This window comes from Coregonus lavaretus, assembly GCF_964263955.1.
Source record: "Coregonus lavaretus genome assembly, chromosome: 36".
In the NCBI taxonomy this organism is placed as follows: domain Eukaryota; kingdom Metazoa; phylum Chordata; class Actinopteri; order Salmoniformes; family Salmonidae; genus Coregonus; species Coregonus lavaretus.
Genome location: NC_140023.1, coordinates 7,345,452 through 7,365,521, shown reverse-complemented (window position 1 = coordinate 7,365,521; position 20,070 = coordinate 7,345,452). Strand labels below are relative to the sequence as shown.

Genomic DNA, 20,070 nt, shown 5'->3' with positions numbered 1-20,070 from the left:
CCTCTTAAGTATGGTCTAGGCTAGTCTAGCCAGCAATAACGGCACGCAAGCAAAAAAACAACACCGTCAGAAATCTTAAAGTAAATGATGTTGTCACATCACTGTTCAGTGATGACAGTAATTCATCTAATGATCATAATACATTTCTTAATGTATTTGATGATGTGTTCTGACTCTATCCTGGTAAAATAGTGTTATTATATCATTTATGTATTCAAATAGCTACAGTTTTCTTAAAAATGTAACATGTCTAATTCAGAAATGTCAGACAGAACCTTATGGCTGAACCCAAATAGACATGTCAGAGCCATAAGGTTCTTTCTGCGATTGCACCCCCCTAAAAAACTGATTTACAAATGTTCCAGGATTTTGATACTCTGCACTTAATGGGTTATAAAATAAGAATTCACTAAAGAACAATTCTGAGATCTGGGATGTGAAAACTTTGATTCTCAATATCTCAGGACTATGCTTTGACAGATAGAACCTTATAGTCCCAAGGTCACATGTTGGTGAAATGTGTCTGGAGCGTGTCCACGTTGACTTCCAAGGCTGGATTTGAACAGAGAAATATAGTGAGCTGAATTTATATGATTAAGAAAAGGAAATGCATCCAGAAGTAGTGTATAATCTTATTGTTTAGGGATGGAAATGGTAGATTGAGTTGTTTAAATCTGTGCAGTGATGTAATGTCAACCAAGGTTAAACGCCTGTACAGGGAACACAACCTATCTAAAATGGCAAAACATAATTCAACTTGATTGTGAGTGGGTTTGTGTTTGAGTGTTGAAGGACTTGGTAAAAATGGACAACACACTGATGTAGCAATGCACTTTGGTGGTGGATGAGACCATAGAAATATAACTAATTATATTTCTATGGATGAGACCCCCCCCCCATAGAAATATAATTAGTCATGTTGCCCCCAAAGCAAAGGATGGGGAATATGAGACTGTATGCACAAGTCTTATATGATCGAGTAAGAAATGCTAGACCACCTCATAATGAAGCTCTTATGTGCTAAACTTAGCCTGCAACGCCATTCAGGTCTCTTGTTATCTGTTCTGAATGCATCTTGCTGACCCATGCCATTGTCATTTAATTATGCAAGCACAAAGCCAAGTCTATGGTTACAGTTGAAACGTGTGTGGAGGAACAAATTTGCCTGATGGATTTCTAATGACAGTCCTAAACTAAAGCAGGCGCCCATTGTAAAGGGATATCTAATCAGCATTTCTGAATGAGGGAGATACTTAAACACCACACTCCAATACAAACCTATTCTCACAGAGGAGACCTGTCAAATGTTATAATTTGACATTCATCACAATGCATGTAAACACAATATTATCACTATCGAGATTGATGCAAATGTACTGTGTGTTATTTATGTGGTGCTTATTATTGGTATAATAGCAGCTACTAGCTGTCAATGACAAACAATTTAGTGTCATGGGCATGGCCCTAAACTACATCACACATTCATAACTCATGAATGCAAATGTCAGCTTATTCCAACACCCAGCACAGATATAGATGCAGTAGAAGTAGCAATAGCATACTTGCCGTTATTGACATAAGTGATTGTGAAGTTATATTCCGATTCTGTAGGGCCCTTGAATGAAAGAGTTGTTCAATCTAAAATCTATAGGTACTACAAAGACTATACAATAACTTTACAAATGTGTTATAAAGTAGGCTATCAAATCATGCGTCTTTATAAACCACTTATAACCCCCTGTAAACCATATATGTACGGTGCCATCTTATTGTAGTATTACATGATGAAGAAGGTACTGTGGGGTTCGGTAGCTCCCATACTCTATTCTAGAGAAGACATACAGTGCATTCAGAAAGTATTCAGACCCCTTGACTTATTCCACATTTTGTTATGTTACAGCCTTATTCTAAAATGGATTAAATAGTTTTTTCCCCTCATCAATCTACACACAATACCCCATAATGACAAAGCAAAAACAGGTTTCTAGAATCTTTTGCAAATTTATGAAAAATAAACAACTGAAATATTCATTTACATAAGTATTCAGACACTTTACTCAGTACTTTGTTGAAGCACCTTTGGCAGCGATTTCAGCGTAGAGTCTTCTTGGGTATGACGCTACAAGCTTGGCACACCTGTATTTGGGGAGTTTCTCCCATTCTTCTCTGCAGATCCTATCAAGCTCTATCAGGTTGGATGGGGAGCGTCGCTGCACAGCTATTTTCAGGTCTCTCCAGAGATGTTCGATCGTGTTCAAGTCCGGGATCTGGCTGTGCCACTCAAGGACATTCAGAGACTTGTCCCGAAGCCACTCCTGCGTTGTCTTGGCTGTGTGCTTAGGGTCGGAAGGTGAACCTTCACCCCAGTCTGAGGACCTGAGTGCTCTGGAGCAGGTTTTCATCAAGGATCTCTCTGTATTTTGCTCCATTCATCTTTCCCTCGATACTGACTAGTCTCCCAGTCCCTGCCGCTGAAAAACATCCCCACAGCATGATGCTGCCACCACCATGCTTCACTGTAGGGATGGTGCCAGGTTTCCTCCAGACGTGACTCTTGGCATTCAGGCCAAAGAGTTCAATCTTGGTTTCATCAGACTAGAGAATCTTATTTCTCATGGTCTGAGAGTCCTTTAGGTGCCTTTTGGCAAACTCCAAGCGGGCTGTCATGTGCCTTTTACTGAGGAGTGGCTTCCGTCTTGGCCACTCTACCATAAAGGCCTGATTGGTAGAGTGATTTAGAGATGGTTGTCCTTCTGGAAGGTTCTCCCATCTCCACAGAGGAAATCTAGCACTATGTCAGAGTGACCATTGGGTTCTTGGTCATCTCCCTGACCAAGGCCCTTCTCCCCCAATTGCTCAGTTTTGTTGGTACCCTTCCCCAGATCTGTGTCTCGATACAATCCTTTCTCAGAGCTCTACGGACAATTCCTTCGACCTCATGACTTGGACATGCACTGTCAACTGTGGGACCTTATATAGACAGGTGTGTGCCTTTCCAAATCATGTCCAATCAATTTAATTGACCACAGGTAGACTCCAATCAAGTTGTAGAAACATTTCAAGGATGATCAATGGAAACAGGATGCACCTGAGCTCAATTTCGAGTCTCATAGCAAAGGATCTGAATACTTATGTAAATAAGGTATTTCAGTTTTTTATTTTTAATACATTTGCAAAAATTTCTATAAACCTGTTTTTGCTTTTGTCATTATGGGGTATTGTGTGTAGATTGATGAGGATTTTTATTTTATTTAATCCATTTTAGAATAAGGCTGTAACGTAGCAAAATGTGGAAAAAGTCAAGGGGTCTGAATAGTTTCTGAATGCACTGTATATACTGTATGATTGCTATCATATGTTTTGCCAGCATGGTAGGAATGTCCCAAAATCAATGTCTCTAATGGTGACTCTACAATTCAATTTGCCTCTATAACCATTAGTGTTATGTATTTTTTTTTTACATTTACATTAAGTCATTTAGCAGACACTCTTATCCAGAGCGACTTACAGGAGTAATTAGGGTTATGTGCCTTGCTCAAGGGCACATCGAAAGATTTTCCACCTAGTCGGCTCAGGGATTGTCTTAAACGCTAGGCTACCTGCCACCCCTGGGCAGTGTGATTACATTAAGGTTGGAATGTATCCTATTAGTAAGTGTTATAAGGCAGTGTTGTACCCTTCAATGTATCTTGCCTCTCAAGTCATTATTCATAACTATTGTGATTAAAGATTTACATTTATGACTAATTTCATTACAAAGCAAATCAAACTGGGAATTTGTCTTACACTGTGGTGATCACTGTTGTCATCTCTATTGACAACAGGCACATTCAATTACTAGATAAGGGGCAAAGTAGGCTCATTGATTGACCAGGAACTTCATTATGATTTTGTCATTTAAATGGGTTGGGGATTCAGGAAAGATAATAGTAAATAGTGAGACTTAGGGCAGGATTCAATCAAACCTGCACTGCAGTAAACACATACTGTAGAAAACTCACATTAAGCCTTCCCGGAGAAGTTGCAAAATTTCATTGAAATCAAAAGTAGTCATAAACATGTTTATTATTGTCTATAATAATATAATATGCCATTTAGCAGACGCTTTTATCCAAAGCGACTTACAGTCATGCGTGCATACATTTTTGTGTATGGGTGGTCCCGGGGATCGAACCCACTACCTTGGCGTTACAAGCGCCGTGCTCTACCAGCTGAGCTACAGAGGACTGATTAACAGCAACATCTCTTCCAGGACCTGTGTAAAGATAGCTGGTAACAGCAACACTTAAAAAATGTTTGTTTTTTTGTCACGGGAACAATGTAATTGTGGGTCAACAACAGTACAAATAGGACTTCATACTGTATAATATCAGTCCTTCTATCTGTTGGTGTCTTTTTATCCACTCACTGACTAATAGCTTTAAGTCACTTTCCCCAAATCAGTCAAATTCTGAAAAGAAAAAAAGTAATGCTGATAACTGGAATGGCATCAATATGCCCTGCCTCCATAATTTCAAAGAGTTTATTGCATAAAACTGCACTTAAAAATAGCCGTTGTCAGTCATATGTCGCTGTTGCTCTAATCTTATTCCCGGGGAAAGGGAGGGCAAAGGGTGGATAACGAATGAAAAAATAGTTGGCTGCTGGAGTCGATGAATGAATGACCTATTCAATCAGCAATAATCACTTCTCATGATCGTAATTCAAATCACCATTGACAATCGTGTTAATTAACAAACTGTTCTAGTATGAGTGCCTTTAGCTACATTTGTTTGAAGCTTGCACAAATCGAAGGAAATATCTACCTCAAACAGTGTAAAAGAGATGAATCCCAAAAATGGTTATCCCCGGTCTCTCCCCTACAGTTCTCGGTCTAAAGGTTCAACTGATTTTAAAACCGTAGAAAAATATCAGGAATGTTTTACAAGTATCACATCTCAAACATTGTTCTCAGGCACTTTGACATTAATAGTCCTCCTAATCGATTATTGCATATCGGTCCTCAGCACAATTGAGAGTGTCCTATAGCCTATGCACAGCCTGTAACCTAATAATAGAGGCTATGCTTGTTATTTCAGTAGAATGGCATGCTTCATAAATGTCCGTAGGCTCTCGAGACGGTTGGATTTATCAACTCGGCCAAATTTGTCTTTGAACATTTGTCACTTATTATTTATAGGCTACTTCGTTCGAGAGCACAACCGAATGACTTTGTTCCCACATTAGACTACCTTTGAGAAAACGTTTGATAGCTTTTTTTAACTAGTTCAGAGTGTTTCTTGGAGGAATCCAGAGCGAGCACCCTTGTATCATTACTGTGAGAAATGTTCTTTCATACAAACTATCTTTACACAGGTCCTGGAAGAGATACATTTTCAAATAGATTTCTTTAAAATGATAAGGTAACACAATATTTTTCCATTGCACATAACTTAAATACACTATTGAGGAATTATCAGACTGATGCACAGTGTTAATATCATAGTTATTTTTGTCGAATTCAAATGATAATAATGGGCATATGTGGTTTTCCTGATTGAAAAGGGACGATTGTATTGGCACAATATCATCTACTGTGGATTTTTATTAGCTTAATTGATGCACAGCAACAAAAGCTATGCATTTTGGTAATTTCGGAGGAACTAAATATTTTTGTAAGTGTTTAATATTAACCACAAAGAGCTTTTAAACTTAAAATAAATATAGGGTCCTTACAGGACCTTCGGCAATCCATTCAAGCCAACAAGTTTGGAGAGCGTGTTGAGTTTAATCAATTCAGAACGTCGAGATGGAGCCTAACTCACTAAAGGTAACATTATAATCATACACAAACATATTCTATTTTGGCGTGATATTAACAATTTGGAGACAAACCTTTGTGTTTGCAGATCATTTACAATCCTTTGATGTTTTTGTTGTTTTTACATCATATTAGAATAACTAAATATATAGTTACATGGTTCTAAATCAGTCCTAAAATCATATGCAGGTGGTATTTTGTGCGTAATTTAAGGATTTGTCATGCCATAGTCATTGCGAATGTCGTCCCATTCAATGTTTCCACATTTATTGAATATGAATAACTCATTTATTAAGTTGCTTATTGCTATTTTCTCCACAGTGGGTAGGCTCGTCTTGCGGTTTACACGGACCATACATATTCTACAAGGCTTTTAAATTTCACCGGGACGGTAAACCAAGGATTCTGTCCCTCGGAGACTTTTTCTTCGTAAGATGTAAACCCGGGGATTCAATTTGCATAGCGGAGCTACAGCTGTTGTGGGAGGAAAGAACTACTAAGCAACTTTTATCAAGCTCAAAACTTTATTTCTTACCCGAAGATACTCCCATGGGAAGGACAGTTAGCCATGGAGAGGTAATAACCTTCAAACATTCTGTGTTGATAAATCGATATGCCATTTTCTGCATTCTTTGGTCATTCATTGTATAACGTGCATGCATTATGTGATACCCACATTGATCCGTCGCAAACTGCATAATGTGTCTGTCTATTACCGTGTTATTGACTGCTTAGCCTATTTGTTCCTCATTGTGTCGACTGCTGAATGTGCAGTTCAATCTTATCCAGCTGTGCGTAATAACGCTCGTGCGGTGTATGAGGTTAATTGTATTAGGGGAAGAAAAATCCAGCGCGTAGGCTATGTCATTTTATTTCTTCATGATGCGTGTCAAAAGGTGATATTGGCAGAAATTGCGAAACGGTAAAGCATATGAGATCAAAACGCCTCGATTCAACAACACCATAAATATAGTATTTCATCATAGCATATGAATGGCTGCTGAATAAGCGCACACAACCTATTGAATACGAGTGCTAACACGTCTAAGTAGTTCATAATTTGCATAATTTCCATGAAATCATTCGCATTCCTAACGATATGATATTGTTGTCAGCTCAAATGTACTGCCCTCTTATCCAGAGATTAGGACAGGTCGAAATGACAAAGCCTTACAAAAGGACATCTACTGTAGTCTGATATGTTGCCATTGGCAATATGATTAACTGAGGTATTTTGTTAAGTGGCTAAATATGACGCCTGTATCACATTTCATAACTGCATAGAGTGAAAAAGCTTGGTTTAGTTTTGTATATTAATTTATTGTGGGGTATATAAAACAATCAAATATTTGCTATATGCTACTGTAGCCTACCCAAATAGGCAATTCGACCGAAACACATTTCACTATGCTGTTACTTGATTTTGAGGTCACATGAAATATGCCAGCGGTTGCATTTGTCATTTAGGAAGGACAAAGCCTGGTTTGTATTTGATTAGCAATGCAAACAGAAAAACCGACTTTCCCCCTGCTGATGGTCCTCTTGTGTAATACAGTAGCTATCATATTTCCTTATAGTGGACACTGCTATGAATAAATGTCATTTAAACCTTTTTTATTTTCTTCACTAAACCAGGATCATCCAAATCCTTACTTTGCATTAGCCTTTAACACAATGTAATGACTTTGTAATTACTTTGGGTGCACGCACAGTCCATCATTTAGAAACACACTTGTGCAATAAGGGACAAGTCAGCCCCACCCCCTGAGAAGCCTGATTTGCATTGCAAAGTGGTAACATCACACACAATTGGATATCTGGACAATATTATTTGACTCCTTCCAAGATCAAAGGACAGAGTGACTCCAGAGTGTTGGCAGTGGGACATTGATAGTTATAGCAATAGCCTAGAGCACAGCTGAAGTAGAGTATGACACAACATAGGATGACATCTAAAACTGGGATGTTGATGCCGACGACCCCATTAAATGGGATTTCAAACTTGATGTTCTCAGCAAATTGCCCTATAAAGATTACATTGAATTTTACTAAACAAGTAACTGGCAGCAGTTATTACCAGTCAGTTAATGATCTTTACTTTATGGCTGCCCTAATATGCAAATCCGCTTAGCTCGAGACAGCTTTCAATTTGTAAGATATACGTGGTAGTTATAGCCTCTGACTAATGGGTACGTGTAACACTACTTATCTACAGCACAAATGTGCACATGTCATGAGTACAATAACAAGTCATTTTCTCAGTGGGATAAAAGGAGGTTATAAATCTCTCTGCATATCCCTTCTTGAGTTCAATGCTCAACGTATTATGTCATTTCCCCTCTGGCCTGGGTATTTGTATGCTCTTTGCCCCTCCCAGTGTAGGCAGGGACAAGAGAAACCCATGTCCTACTGTGCTCATTTTGCTTTCGCTGACAACCCTTCTACTCCACCATAAAGACTGACTCCATGCTATGTATAAAGGCATTGTGTTGTGTGGCACACCCATTATGATACAACCTCTGTTTGCGTCTCTGCATTCTCTGGTCTGAGAACCGCTTCTTGCAAAGCAGTGACACAGTATTAAGTCTTGGCCTCAACGCCCCCCTCCGGTACATGTTGGCTCAATACACTGTCTTTTTTTGGCTCTTGTTTCAAGAGAGCTTTTTTAGATAACACTTACTGCTACAACCTCTTCAATGCTGCTACAGCTAATTGCTTAGGCTTTATCTTTGTCCTGCTTAAGGTACCCCTCGTTGAAATAGAAAATTGGCAAGTAGTCTGGTATTTCCTGTTCATACGCTAATAATTAGTTATTATCTCTGATGTCACCTCTTGTTCTTTACTCTATTCCTGTAAATGACAAAGCAGTGAGGTAGGAGAGCAGTGGCTGCAGCAGTTGTATTGATTGCAGTGGAAAGAAATGGTGGCATCTGTCCAGAATCAGCTTTGGTTCATGGCAAAAATCCATGCTGGTGGTGTTTGAGTGCTGGGGACCTGTAAGTAGGGAAATCAGATTATATGTTGTTTATTTGCTTCTTCTGTGATTTTCCTGGATGGAATATGTTTGCAAAAGTAATTGTTTTTTTCAGGTATGTTATCCTTTGGTCCAGATATAGAACCAATATAATATTTTATGTAAGATTCATACTGTTCAGTGAGCATGATACCAAATCACCCTATTCACCCAACAATGGCAGGAATTTAGGCCGGGGGGGGGGTGCAAACTATCCCTCCACTGCAGAACAAGCCATTAAGTCAGAAACGTTGCCCTCAAGTGAATTCCTTTAGCGTTTCAAAAATACATGTAAATTATTGTCAGGTTTTTAGGGCAGTACTGGGGATAATTTAAAATGTAATTTAAACTGAATGTCATGCACTTCAAAGTAAAAAAAACACATCATTTTGGTTTATGTTATTTCCATACACATAAATGTGTTCTTATATGCCGCTATTCTGTGATATTTGTAATGATATACAGTGACTTTTCCCTCAACACGAGGAATTGGTGCTCTTTGGATTGGTTTACACCTTGTCATTGACAAACCACTTTAACATCAAACACATTTCCCATAATGCATGACTCTAAAGCCCCAAGCTATAGTGGATCATTATAACCTTAGAGGACTGAAACCACAGATGAGCTGTTTCCAGAGAATGTACTTAGCATATTTTTATTCTTTAGTGAATGCTCATAGCACTGCTTCAGCCTAATATTGTTTAGTCTGTGGTTATACACCCCATAGTCAAAATAAGTCAAATAGTATTAAGTTCTGTGTGTGTTTTAAGTATTTTTGAAATTGCACACTGTACAAAACAACATGGTAGCTGCTTATAGTTTATGGCAGACATCAGAATGCCAATATCTTGCAGGCATATATATTGTGACAACATATAACAACTATTTAACCAAGTTCTGTTTTAAAACAGTTTCAGTAGAGTACATCAGCCCCTAGCCTCTCCTGTGCTCATTTTTAGATAGTTGAGTTTGTTTTGAGACACTGTAGCCAAGGTTAGTGCTGAGGAGGAAAGATAATGAACTCATATTGCGTTTCACTCTCTCAGCCTAGGCACCAAAGAGCATTGTTCATGTCACCATGTCCATTACTCAATTACTAATCTCCTTTTGGCCCAAGGAATTCCTGGGTTGACCCCCTGAGCCACCAGACTGAAACCTTCTCAGCATGACAGGGGCTGCCTGTGAGACTCTGACTCTTAACTGAAAGGCCTGTCTAACCAATGTACCGCTTTGCCCTACAATGGTGACATTTAGGAATGTCCCTTACTGTTCAAATACTGTGGTGCTCTTTTCACGGAATGATATGGAATAATATGGATTTTATGGACCTTTAGAGATCATGAAATCATAGCACAATTGAATTTTAAGTCATAAAAGCACACCTTTCTTCCAATTACACAGTTGACGTTCCATACATGTTATATAAGCCCTCATGCATTATTTGTTGTAAAGTAAAAAAAGGGGTAATATATCTGCTGTACTATTTATCATGAACCTTTGTAATAAATCACATTGTAATATTATTGCTCCATAAACCACTGAGGTTGTTGTAAGCCTAGTCACAATATCAACCTTTATTTGCAGTCTGCCTTTCATGCTCTTATGATAAAGAGCATGAAATTATATAACAACAACCTCTCTTGTGAATTGTTTTATTTGAAGTGTCACGTCTTCCCATTGGTAGCCTACAGAGACCTCTGACCTATATGCAGCTTGGTGGTTTTATCTTCCACTTCCTTCCACTATCAGTACCTTAACTCTTTATGGTAACTCAGTGTGGATGTTTTACTGCATTTAAATGTGTGTTCTGTTCGTGAACTCATAATATAATGGCATGACAGCTGTTGAATGACGGTCACCTGTTGCACACAAGCATTTCGCAACACCCGCAATAATATCTGCTAAATATGTGTATGTGACCAATAAAATTTGATTTGATTTAAAACACTTTACAAAACAGGATAGTTGGTTGCATGCTGACACCCACACGTCACATACAATTGAATGATATGGAAACATGCAGTTTCAAGCTTTTCTTTCTGTGAGGAAACTATACAGCAGGGTTTCCCAAACTAGGGGTCGCCTGATTTGAAAATGGGGTCACGAGACAAAATGTGCGCTTGGTTCATAGAACCTGGGTTACGCCGGTAGCCGCTAGATGCGGTTGAAATAAACAGAGCGGTTTCTGTTTTCTTACTACAAATGTGGCTCTATCTTTTGAATGGTTTAAGCTACAAAATATTATGACCCCATCACTGAAAGATAAGACTCCCAGGAACACTGTTTCCCTCTACTATGCCCACAAGCCGTTAGAACTGAGTGGACAAGACCAGGCACTAAATCAGACTTCTACACTGAAGATCATACAACATTATTGCCTGATGATCTTCTGAATTTCCCAATACCTTTCTGATGCATTTCAGTCACTTCAAACCAGACTGTCTTCATGTTGAAATACTGTCAAAAATACTGTTGGACTGATTTGTAATAGACTGTCATAGCCCAAAGTAAATATTGGCCATTGATTACATAACTTATTTTTACATGGTGGGGTTGCAGACTTTTTTTCATATCAAAATGGGGTCGCGGGCCAGAAAAGTTTGGGAACCCCAGCTACAGTGGGGAAAAAAAGTATTTAGTCAGCCACCAATTGTGCAAGTTCTCCCACTTAAAAAGATGAGAGAGGCCTGTAATTTTCATCATAGGTACACGTCAACTATGACAGACAAATTGAGAATTTTTTCCCCCAGAAAATCACATTGTAGGATTTTTAATGAATTTATTTGCAAATTATGGTGGAAAATAAGTATTTGGTCACCTACAAACAAGCAAGATTTCTGGCTCTCACAGACCTGTAACTTCTTCTTTAAGAGGCTCCTCTGTCCTCCACTCGTTACCTGTATTAATGGCACCTGTTTGAACTTGTTATCAGTATAAAAGACACCTGTCCACAACCTCAAACACTCACACTCCAAACTCCACTATGGCCAAGACCAAAGAGCTGTCAAAGGACACCAGAAACAAAATTGTAGACCTGCACCAGGCTGGGAAGACTGAATCTGCAATAGGTAAGCAGCTTGGTTTGAAGAAATCAACTGTGGGAGCAATTATTAGGAAATGGAAGAAATACAAGACCACTGATAATCTCCCTCGATCTGGGGCTCCACGCAAGATCTCACCCGTGGGGTCAAAATGATCACAAGAACGGTGAGCAAAAATCCCAGAACCACACGGGGGGACCTAGTGAATGACCTGCAGAGAGCTGGGACCAAAGTAACAAAGCCTACCATCAGTAACACACTACGCCGCCAGGGACTCAAATCCTGCAGTGCCAGACGTGTCCCCCTGCTTAAGCCAGTACATGTCCAGGCCCGTCTGAAGTTTGCTATAGTGCATTTGGATGATCCAGAAGAGGATTAGGAGAATGTCATATGGTCAGATGAAACCAAAATAGAACTTTTTGGTAAAAACTCAACTCGTCGTGTTTGGAGGACAAAGAATGCTGAGCTACTGTGAAGCATGGGGGTGGAAACATCAAGCTTTGGGGCTGTTTTTTTGCAAAGGGACCAGGACGACTGATCCGTGTAAAGGAAAGAATGAATGGGGCCATGTATCGTGAGATTTTGAGTGAAAACCTCCTTCCATCAGCAAGGGCATTGAAGATGAAACGTGGCTGGGTCTTTCAGCATGACAATGATCCCAAACACACCGCCCGGGCAACGAAGGAGTGGCTTCGTAAGAAGCATTTCAAGGTCCTGGAGTGGCCTAGCCAGTCTCCAGATCTCAACCCCATAGAAAATCTTTGGAGGGAATTGAAAGTCCGTGTTGCCCAGCGACAGCCCCAAAACGTCACTGCTCTAGAGGAGATCTGCATGGAGGAATGGGCCAAAATACCAGCAACAGTGTGTGAAAACCTTGTGAAGACTTACAGAAAACGTTTGACCTGTGTCATTGCCAACAAAGGGTATATAACAAAGTATTGAGAAACTTTTGTTATTGACCAAATACTTATTTTCCACCATAATTTGCAAATAAATTCATTAAAAATCCTACAATGTGATTTTCTGGATTTTTTTTCTCATTTTGTCTGTCATAGTTGACGTGTACCTATGATGAAAATTACAGGCCTCTCTAATCTTTTTAAGTGGGAGAACTTGCACAATTGGTGGCTGACTAAATACTTTTTCCCCCCACTGTATATGGTATGTTATGAAGACACTCACTCAACACCTAAGATGTTAACTGTAGAAAATCCATTGAGAAATCTTCTGAGTGACGTAGTATTAAATATAATGTATACTCTATGAGTTACCAGTTAGATATGTTTATACAGTCAACTGTATCAAAGCACAAGAAGATTTCCAGAGGATGTTTTTGGCTGCAGGCATCACTGCTTAACAATTTCAGTTGTCTGATGTTGATTGGTACTAAAATTGAGTTCTATGTTATTTAATTGTCTTCCTTTTAAAAAGAAGACAGTCATCATGCCAACCACTGTATGAAACGTAATACAGTCACTGTATGTGTGCGTGTGTGCGTGTGAATGCTTAAAGGGATACTTTTGGATTTTGGCAATGTGGCCCTTTATCTACTTCCCCAGAGTCAAATGAACTCGTGGATACCATTTTTATGTCTCTGCGTGTAGTTTGAATGAAGTTGCTAACTAGCGTTAGCGCAATTGCTAACAATCGTTAATGCAATGACAGGAAGTCTTTGGGATGTAGACTTCCAGTCATTGCGCTACAGCTAGTTATGAATGGCTTGCGAAACTGCCTCTAACTTCCTTCATACTGGACGCAGATACATAAAAATAGTATCCACAAGATTATCTGACTCTGGATAATTAGATAAAGGGATTCATTGCCAAAATCCTGAACTATCCCTTTAAAGGTTGCTTCAGGGGAGAGATGTACAGACAGATGCAAGGTAAATGTTAAAAAGCGTGTTTCTCCAGATGGACACATCTGTCCTCCAGATTCTGCAGCTTAATAACAATCTCCTACCACTCCGGCCGGATAACAAGCACAGCGCCCATTACTCCTCAAAATGGAACCACATTTCAACATTTCTATGCCACAATTTTTCCATTGGAGTTGCAATTCCTCAAAAGGGAAAGATCAAAAAAGTTATTTTAGTTTGCCTCAAAGGGTTGAAAGAACCAGGAACACAACTTGTTCAAGGGTTGTAGACTCTCTCGAGTATTACATTTGAACAAAAGGTTGCTTAGAAAAGTTCACCCTGGTTACCATGGCAAGCTACAGATGTAGGAACTTAATTTGATCACAGGAGATGTAAAACTTGTAGTGTATTTGAGGTTTAAAAGGCTTTGTAATTTCCACTTTGAAAAATCAGACTTGATTTTCCCTTACGAAAAATGTATCAACCCCCACAAAAAAGTCAATTAATTATAATCCACATAATAATTCACATTTCCTGTTGCTGCAGGATTATTTTCCTGCTGTAGCAAACTGGCTCAAATTAAGATCCTACATCTGTATGACCACATCTCTAATAGTAACACATATAATAGTCTTAAGATGGTGTTAGGAGTTGACATATCCCTGTTATTTTTTCCCTTACTGACCTCACACTCCCTGCCCTCCTTCTCATGTCTCTCTTATAGCACGAGGTCATTGCTGTGTCAGAGAAGGTGATTGTTCGGTTGGAAGACCTGGTGAAGTGGACAGTCCCAGAGCTTTCGGGATGGTCCCACGGACTGCGGGCAGCGCCTCTGAAGCCCTCTGTCCTGAGGGAGCTGGGCGCCAACGGGCGCAGAGAGGCCCTCCACAGATACAGGGAGAGCACCTTCACCAGTGGCCTCAACTTCAGAGACATCCAGAGGGAGAGGGCTCAATTGGGTGAGGACAACTGCTTTCCTGTCTCTCAAGCTATTTTGTTTGTGTATGTGTAGTGGGAATAAGCACTATAATTCTGACCATAACATTTCAGTTATGACTTGATTTACATTATTTATACATGGAATTATAACTATTTGTTAATACTTATAAGCCTCTTACAGATGGAGGCTTTGTATAAAATAGTTACCCGTTTGGATTACACATCACTGTAAGAACCACGTAAATGCACTAACACATTTATGGCCAATCCAAAAATTGTTTCATTATGCATTTATTTTTGCTCATGTTATAGTTGTAATTTCATGTACATTCCTGTATAATTGCCTCAGACCTCTGGCATCCTTCATTTGTACCATTAATGTCGTTGAGGTATTTGATAGCTGCATTGTGGTATTTCACTGCTGCAGTGAAAAGAACATGAATCACAAGATATGAAGGAGGCTGATGAGTCATGCTAATCCTTGCAGATATTAAAACATTTTTGGTTTATTTAACAGAAGAAATGTGAAGGACTTAATATTCCCTTTGAAGAACTGTATGTTTTTCCCCCTTCAGATGATAGTGAAGCAGCATAATTGTCGTTGAATGTTAATGACACATTCAGCATTCTCTTCATATTTTTTCTATTTGGGTTTCTCTTTTTATTCATAGTTAACTGAATCCTGAATCACACATAGTTGTATCAATTTGGGATTGGGCCCAACATCATCACCATATTCCTGGCACTTTCTAGAGATACTGCTGTAATGCTTTGCCAAAAAAAAATCCCATTACCAAAAAATCATTTGACTAGAGAATGACTGAAACAAGAAACTAAATAGAGAAAAGGCCCCTTCAGAATGTGTTATTGATAGTTGTTATTGTTTTGGGGTTGTGGATGATTCATAAATCCTTTAGTAGCTGGAGAGCTTGCTTGTTTTTGCCTTTGAGTGTTATATTGCCCTTGAATACACTCTATATCGTTAGATTCTCAAGAGAAAGTGGATTGGAGAATCAATAATGGCCGCTTTGTCGTTCTACAACATGAGGAATCAATAGTGTGTGTGCGAGTGTGTCAGTGTGTGCGTATGTATGCATGTGTGTCAGTGCTTCTCTATGTGTGTGTGTGTAGTGATTTTGTATGAGTCATAACAGGAAATAACAGGGATAAAAACAGTTGTATAGATTTATTTGATGTCAGTCAGTCTCGTCACCTTCTAATATTCTCTGTGGCTGTGTGATGCTAATGAGTGATGTGGCCGTTAATGACTCCATCAGGCTGTGTGTAAATGCACTTGTCCCTCCAGTGGAGTATCTCCCTGGCTGCCTGCTGAATGTGCCGGGTCAGCAGAACTCCCCTGGCAGGGCACCAGCAGCCCTAGCTCTGTGGCATGTGTTCCCTCTCCTGCCAGCTTGCCGTTGTCTCTCTAACGATAAGAGAGGGATCATTCAACAAGGACATGCTATTCCAATGAGCTTCGGGTTTGGATAGCAATATGGCTGTGATGAACTGATGATTGAAATGAAATATGAATTAAAGAGATATTGCAAGCATTCCTCGAGTGTCCTGCTGCTGTTTTGTTAGAGCTTCTGAATCATTATTCGATTTTTGGGGAAATTATCATTTATAACCCAATGAGATTCTTATTGTCGGAAATAGCGTTTCTGCCTGCTCAGTTCTACTCATAACATGAATGATCTATTAGCTAATTGTTGTTATAAATACGAGGATGTCCTCTCTGGATCTTGAATATCTGAGCCATTTATTCATTTAAAAAAACAGGATACTGCCAGAGATTACATAGAAATCAATTGTGCACTAAAGGGTAGTACAGTGTGCTATTGTTATTAAGGGAAGCATTTTTTATGTGAGTGTATCCTAATATTTCCTGGCAGACAGCCAATGAGAAGTACAGTGCATGGAAAGCATAAAAAATGCTCTCTACAAATGTGTCATGAATAGCAGGATCACAGTGCTATTGTTCTTTATGTGAATTATATGATGTGATATTATAGCAACCAAGCTACGTGCTTTGTTCGCAATGGATAGGGAAACAGAGGTCTCCACTGTCATTAATTAGAGAAAGAGTGCCCTTGCCTTGCCTGCTAGCTATAGCACCGCATCGACCAGTGATTTTTAACAGTCTGAAGCAAGTGGAGATTGCTGTTATAATTCAAGTGCCATCTTGAGGAAGAATGAACTGTTTTCAAGGCTCTCCACATACTAGAGTGCTGAGCAATATTACACTTATCTGGACCTGCAGCTGTAAATAAACCAATTCCACCATGCTGCTTTAGCAGGGAAAGTTTACATTTATTTCCATCCATCCCCAAGAGAACTGTTCCAATTTTTGGCCTGTTGAAATTCGTTGTTCTATTCTAGTGAAATGGACAGGAAACTGAGAGATGTTGTGTAATACAGTGAGGAATACAGAGATTGTAAGAATATAATCTGGTGTTGAACGGACTACCTGTGTTCTATGTGATCAAGATCTATTTTCTATAGAAGATAGACATAGGAGCAACCTCAATGTGTTGTTTTAAGAATAATATGAAATGGGATCTCTACCGTACAGGACATCTGGCAAAAGACATACAGCTTTAGATGTTGTCTTTTTACATACAGTATACAACATCAATATCTGCATCTACTGTAAGGGAAAGGGGGATATCTAGTCGGTTGTACAACTGTCTTTCACATTTAACCCAACCCCTCTGAATCAAAGAGGTGCCTAAACTGTCAAGCACAGCGTCCAGGGAACAGTGGGTTAACTGCCTTGCACAGGGGCAGAACGACACATTTTTACCTTGTCAGCTCCGGGATTCGATCCAGCAACCTTTCGGTTACGGGCCCAGCGCTCCTACCCGCCAGGCTACCTGTATGTTTCCACCATTAAATATGCTCTATGCAGAAATTGCTCCACCATTTCCTGGTTGAAAAAATGATAATAGATCACCTAATTTCAGTTTATGTGACAAATCAAGCAAGTATAGTATAGAGAATCATTGTACCATCTAAACCGCTGTGAAATATATTTTCCATAACCAAAAATATTGTATTTTCAGCTGGTGTACAAAACCGAAAGTAAAAGATGCAAAGATGAAACTAAAGAATGAGAAGCATAGAACTATAGCACACAGAATAGCTCTACCGCTTTTTAGACTTGCTTTCAATGAGAATGACAGATCTATAACTATAACTTCTATGCAGCTTTAAGAAAATACATGATATTGAGGAAGGAAATTAGGGTTAAGAGAGAGAAAGAGAGCAGGAGAGAGAGAGAGAGCAAGAATAAAGCGAGAACATGTGTGGCTCATTAGTCATGATTCATCCTTCACAAATGCCGCTCCTTCACCCAGCAAGATTTGTGCTGTGACATGATGACAGGGATTGTGCAAGGTCACATTTTTGACTCTATCTCTCTACCCCACTCTCTTGCTTCTCACCTAGCTGGAGGTTGATGATGAAATGATTTACAGGAAGCAAATTAAACCAGGCTGCTTTCTAGTTAACAACACTGTGCCAACATGTACATTCCTACTAGAATGAATATGGTATGTTTCACAGGTGCTCCATAGAAATATAATTAATCCAGTGCATAGCGCATGATACATTATTTATGTCTGTCCAGATGCAGCCACTGGCAATCTTCAGAAAATGTTTCAGTTGGAATATTTTAAATTGACGCAGTCGATGGATTATAACCTTCGCAGCATCTTTCAGAGTTCACCAAATATTTATGCTGACACAGACCCGCAGAATGATAAAGAGAATAGAAAACAGATTTCTTTCACTGGGTTGAATTATCCTGGTAATATACATATTATTGTAGTTGATGTTGCTTTTCTATTATACTATGGGAGAAAACGGACCATGAAAAATTATTGTGATCCGATAGACAAAGGCATGGATTTGAAATGAAAGAATGTCTTGTTGTAAAGCATATTCTTCATTCAACTGTGTATTAATCAGATAGCTGCCATACGCTCCCTTTGTCATCTTCTCTCCCCTATGCAATTTCCTCAAACTAATTCTTGGAACTATCCAAAGCTTTTGAAGCAATTCAATGGAGTGTTCTATTGATTGTGTGACTCTGATAGCAGTGGGTTTTGGTTTATGGGCATGTTCTCTTCATTATACTCAGACCTGTTGGAGAGAGAATCACAAGCTGTTTTTCCCTCACTGATCTGCTCATATCATTAATTCCCTTGACTGAAGTTTGGCCGGAAGCCAAAGAATTCTAAACGTGTAAGCAGTAAATTGTGTGGCGGGGTGGAAAAATCTATTAGATGTGGGGAGCGTTTGAGCATGCCTGGAATTTGAATGGGCCAGAAAAACACGTCCTAGCAGGCATGTGCTTTGTAATCAAATTTGGATTCCGATGGCAAAAACAGTTTAGTAATTTAGTTCTTTCAAAATGTCAGATAATATTTGTGTAATTTCCAGCTGTTTTTTGCCTGTGTGCTCCAGGGGGTGGGAGGCTTTGCTGGTGGATTGTTAAACAATGAGTTTGGATCCCAGGGGTGACCTCACAGAGGAAGTGAAGGGTTTTGTCTGTCCATTAACCGGCTCTGAAACAACAGACCTGTTATTGATGTGACCTCTCCTAGAACATAAAAGGCATCCCAAACAGCCAGTATAACACTCACACGCTATGCTAGTGACATAGAGGGAGCGTTATTCCATTCAAATATTCCCAAATCTGGTTGCCTTTATTGGATTAGTTTTGTTGAAGTTGAGCAGAAGAAAACTATAAAAATAGACATCAACATGCACGCACAGACAGACCCAAACACTCACAGACACACACACACACCCTTCTCTTAAAGCCGTCATAGTGACATTATTAATTTCAACCTGAGGGCATTCACTTTGCTTGTGAATAAACAATGTGGCTTTTATTACATAGGTTGCCAAGGCTTGTAGAGTCAGTATGCCTTACCCTTTAGTTTCTATTGCCAGCCAATCATCCCACCATAATGTCCTTGAATATTTCATGAGAACATATATTAGTCCATCTGTGTTATGAATGCATTTCAAGCTGCTCAAGTTGCAGTCTTTTTGTGCACATTACAGTTACAGGCTGGAATTCAATCAGATCTGCACTGCGGTAAACCCACATTGCAAAAAAAACCACACTGCAAAAACAGCTTTACCATTCATATTCACTGCATAGGAACAATGTAGTTGTTGTCAGTGGGGGGTTGTTAGGGCTGTCAAACTCAGGTTAAATTATTGCCTTTCCACTGACATTGTTTAAGAAAAGTTGCAACATAAATCGCAAGTTGCAGTATTCGGAAATCGTCTTGAATAATGTGCATGTTTTAAATGTCACGGTTAGTTTGCCCATACAAGTGGTACGTTGCGTGAGGAAAATATCTGCCAATTCGGGAAGTATCTTAGGACAGTTTGAGAC

General features: G+C 39.3%; 1 protein-coding gene across 1 annotated transcript in view; it reads left to right on the top strand.

The window, feature by feature from the left end:
* Nucleotides 1–5,732: 5,732 nt before the first annotated feature.
* Nucleotides 5,733–20,070, top strand: part of LOC311110846 (AT-rich interactive domain-containing protein 5B-like) — a 68,789-nt gene continuing 54,451 nt past the window's right edge. The window contains exons 1-3 of the mRNA XM_084153438.1: nucleotides 5,733–5,809; nucleotides 6,122–6,376; nucleotides 14,440–14,674. Of these exons, the coding sequence (XP_084009564.1) occupies nucleotides 5,789–5,809; nucleotides 6,122–6,376; nucleotides 14,440–14,674 (511 nt within the window). The 5' untranslated portion in view covers nucleotides 5,733–5,788. The remainder of the gene's footprint in view (nucleotides 5,810–6,121; nucleotides 6,377–14,439; nucleotides 14,675–20,070) is intronic.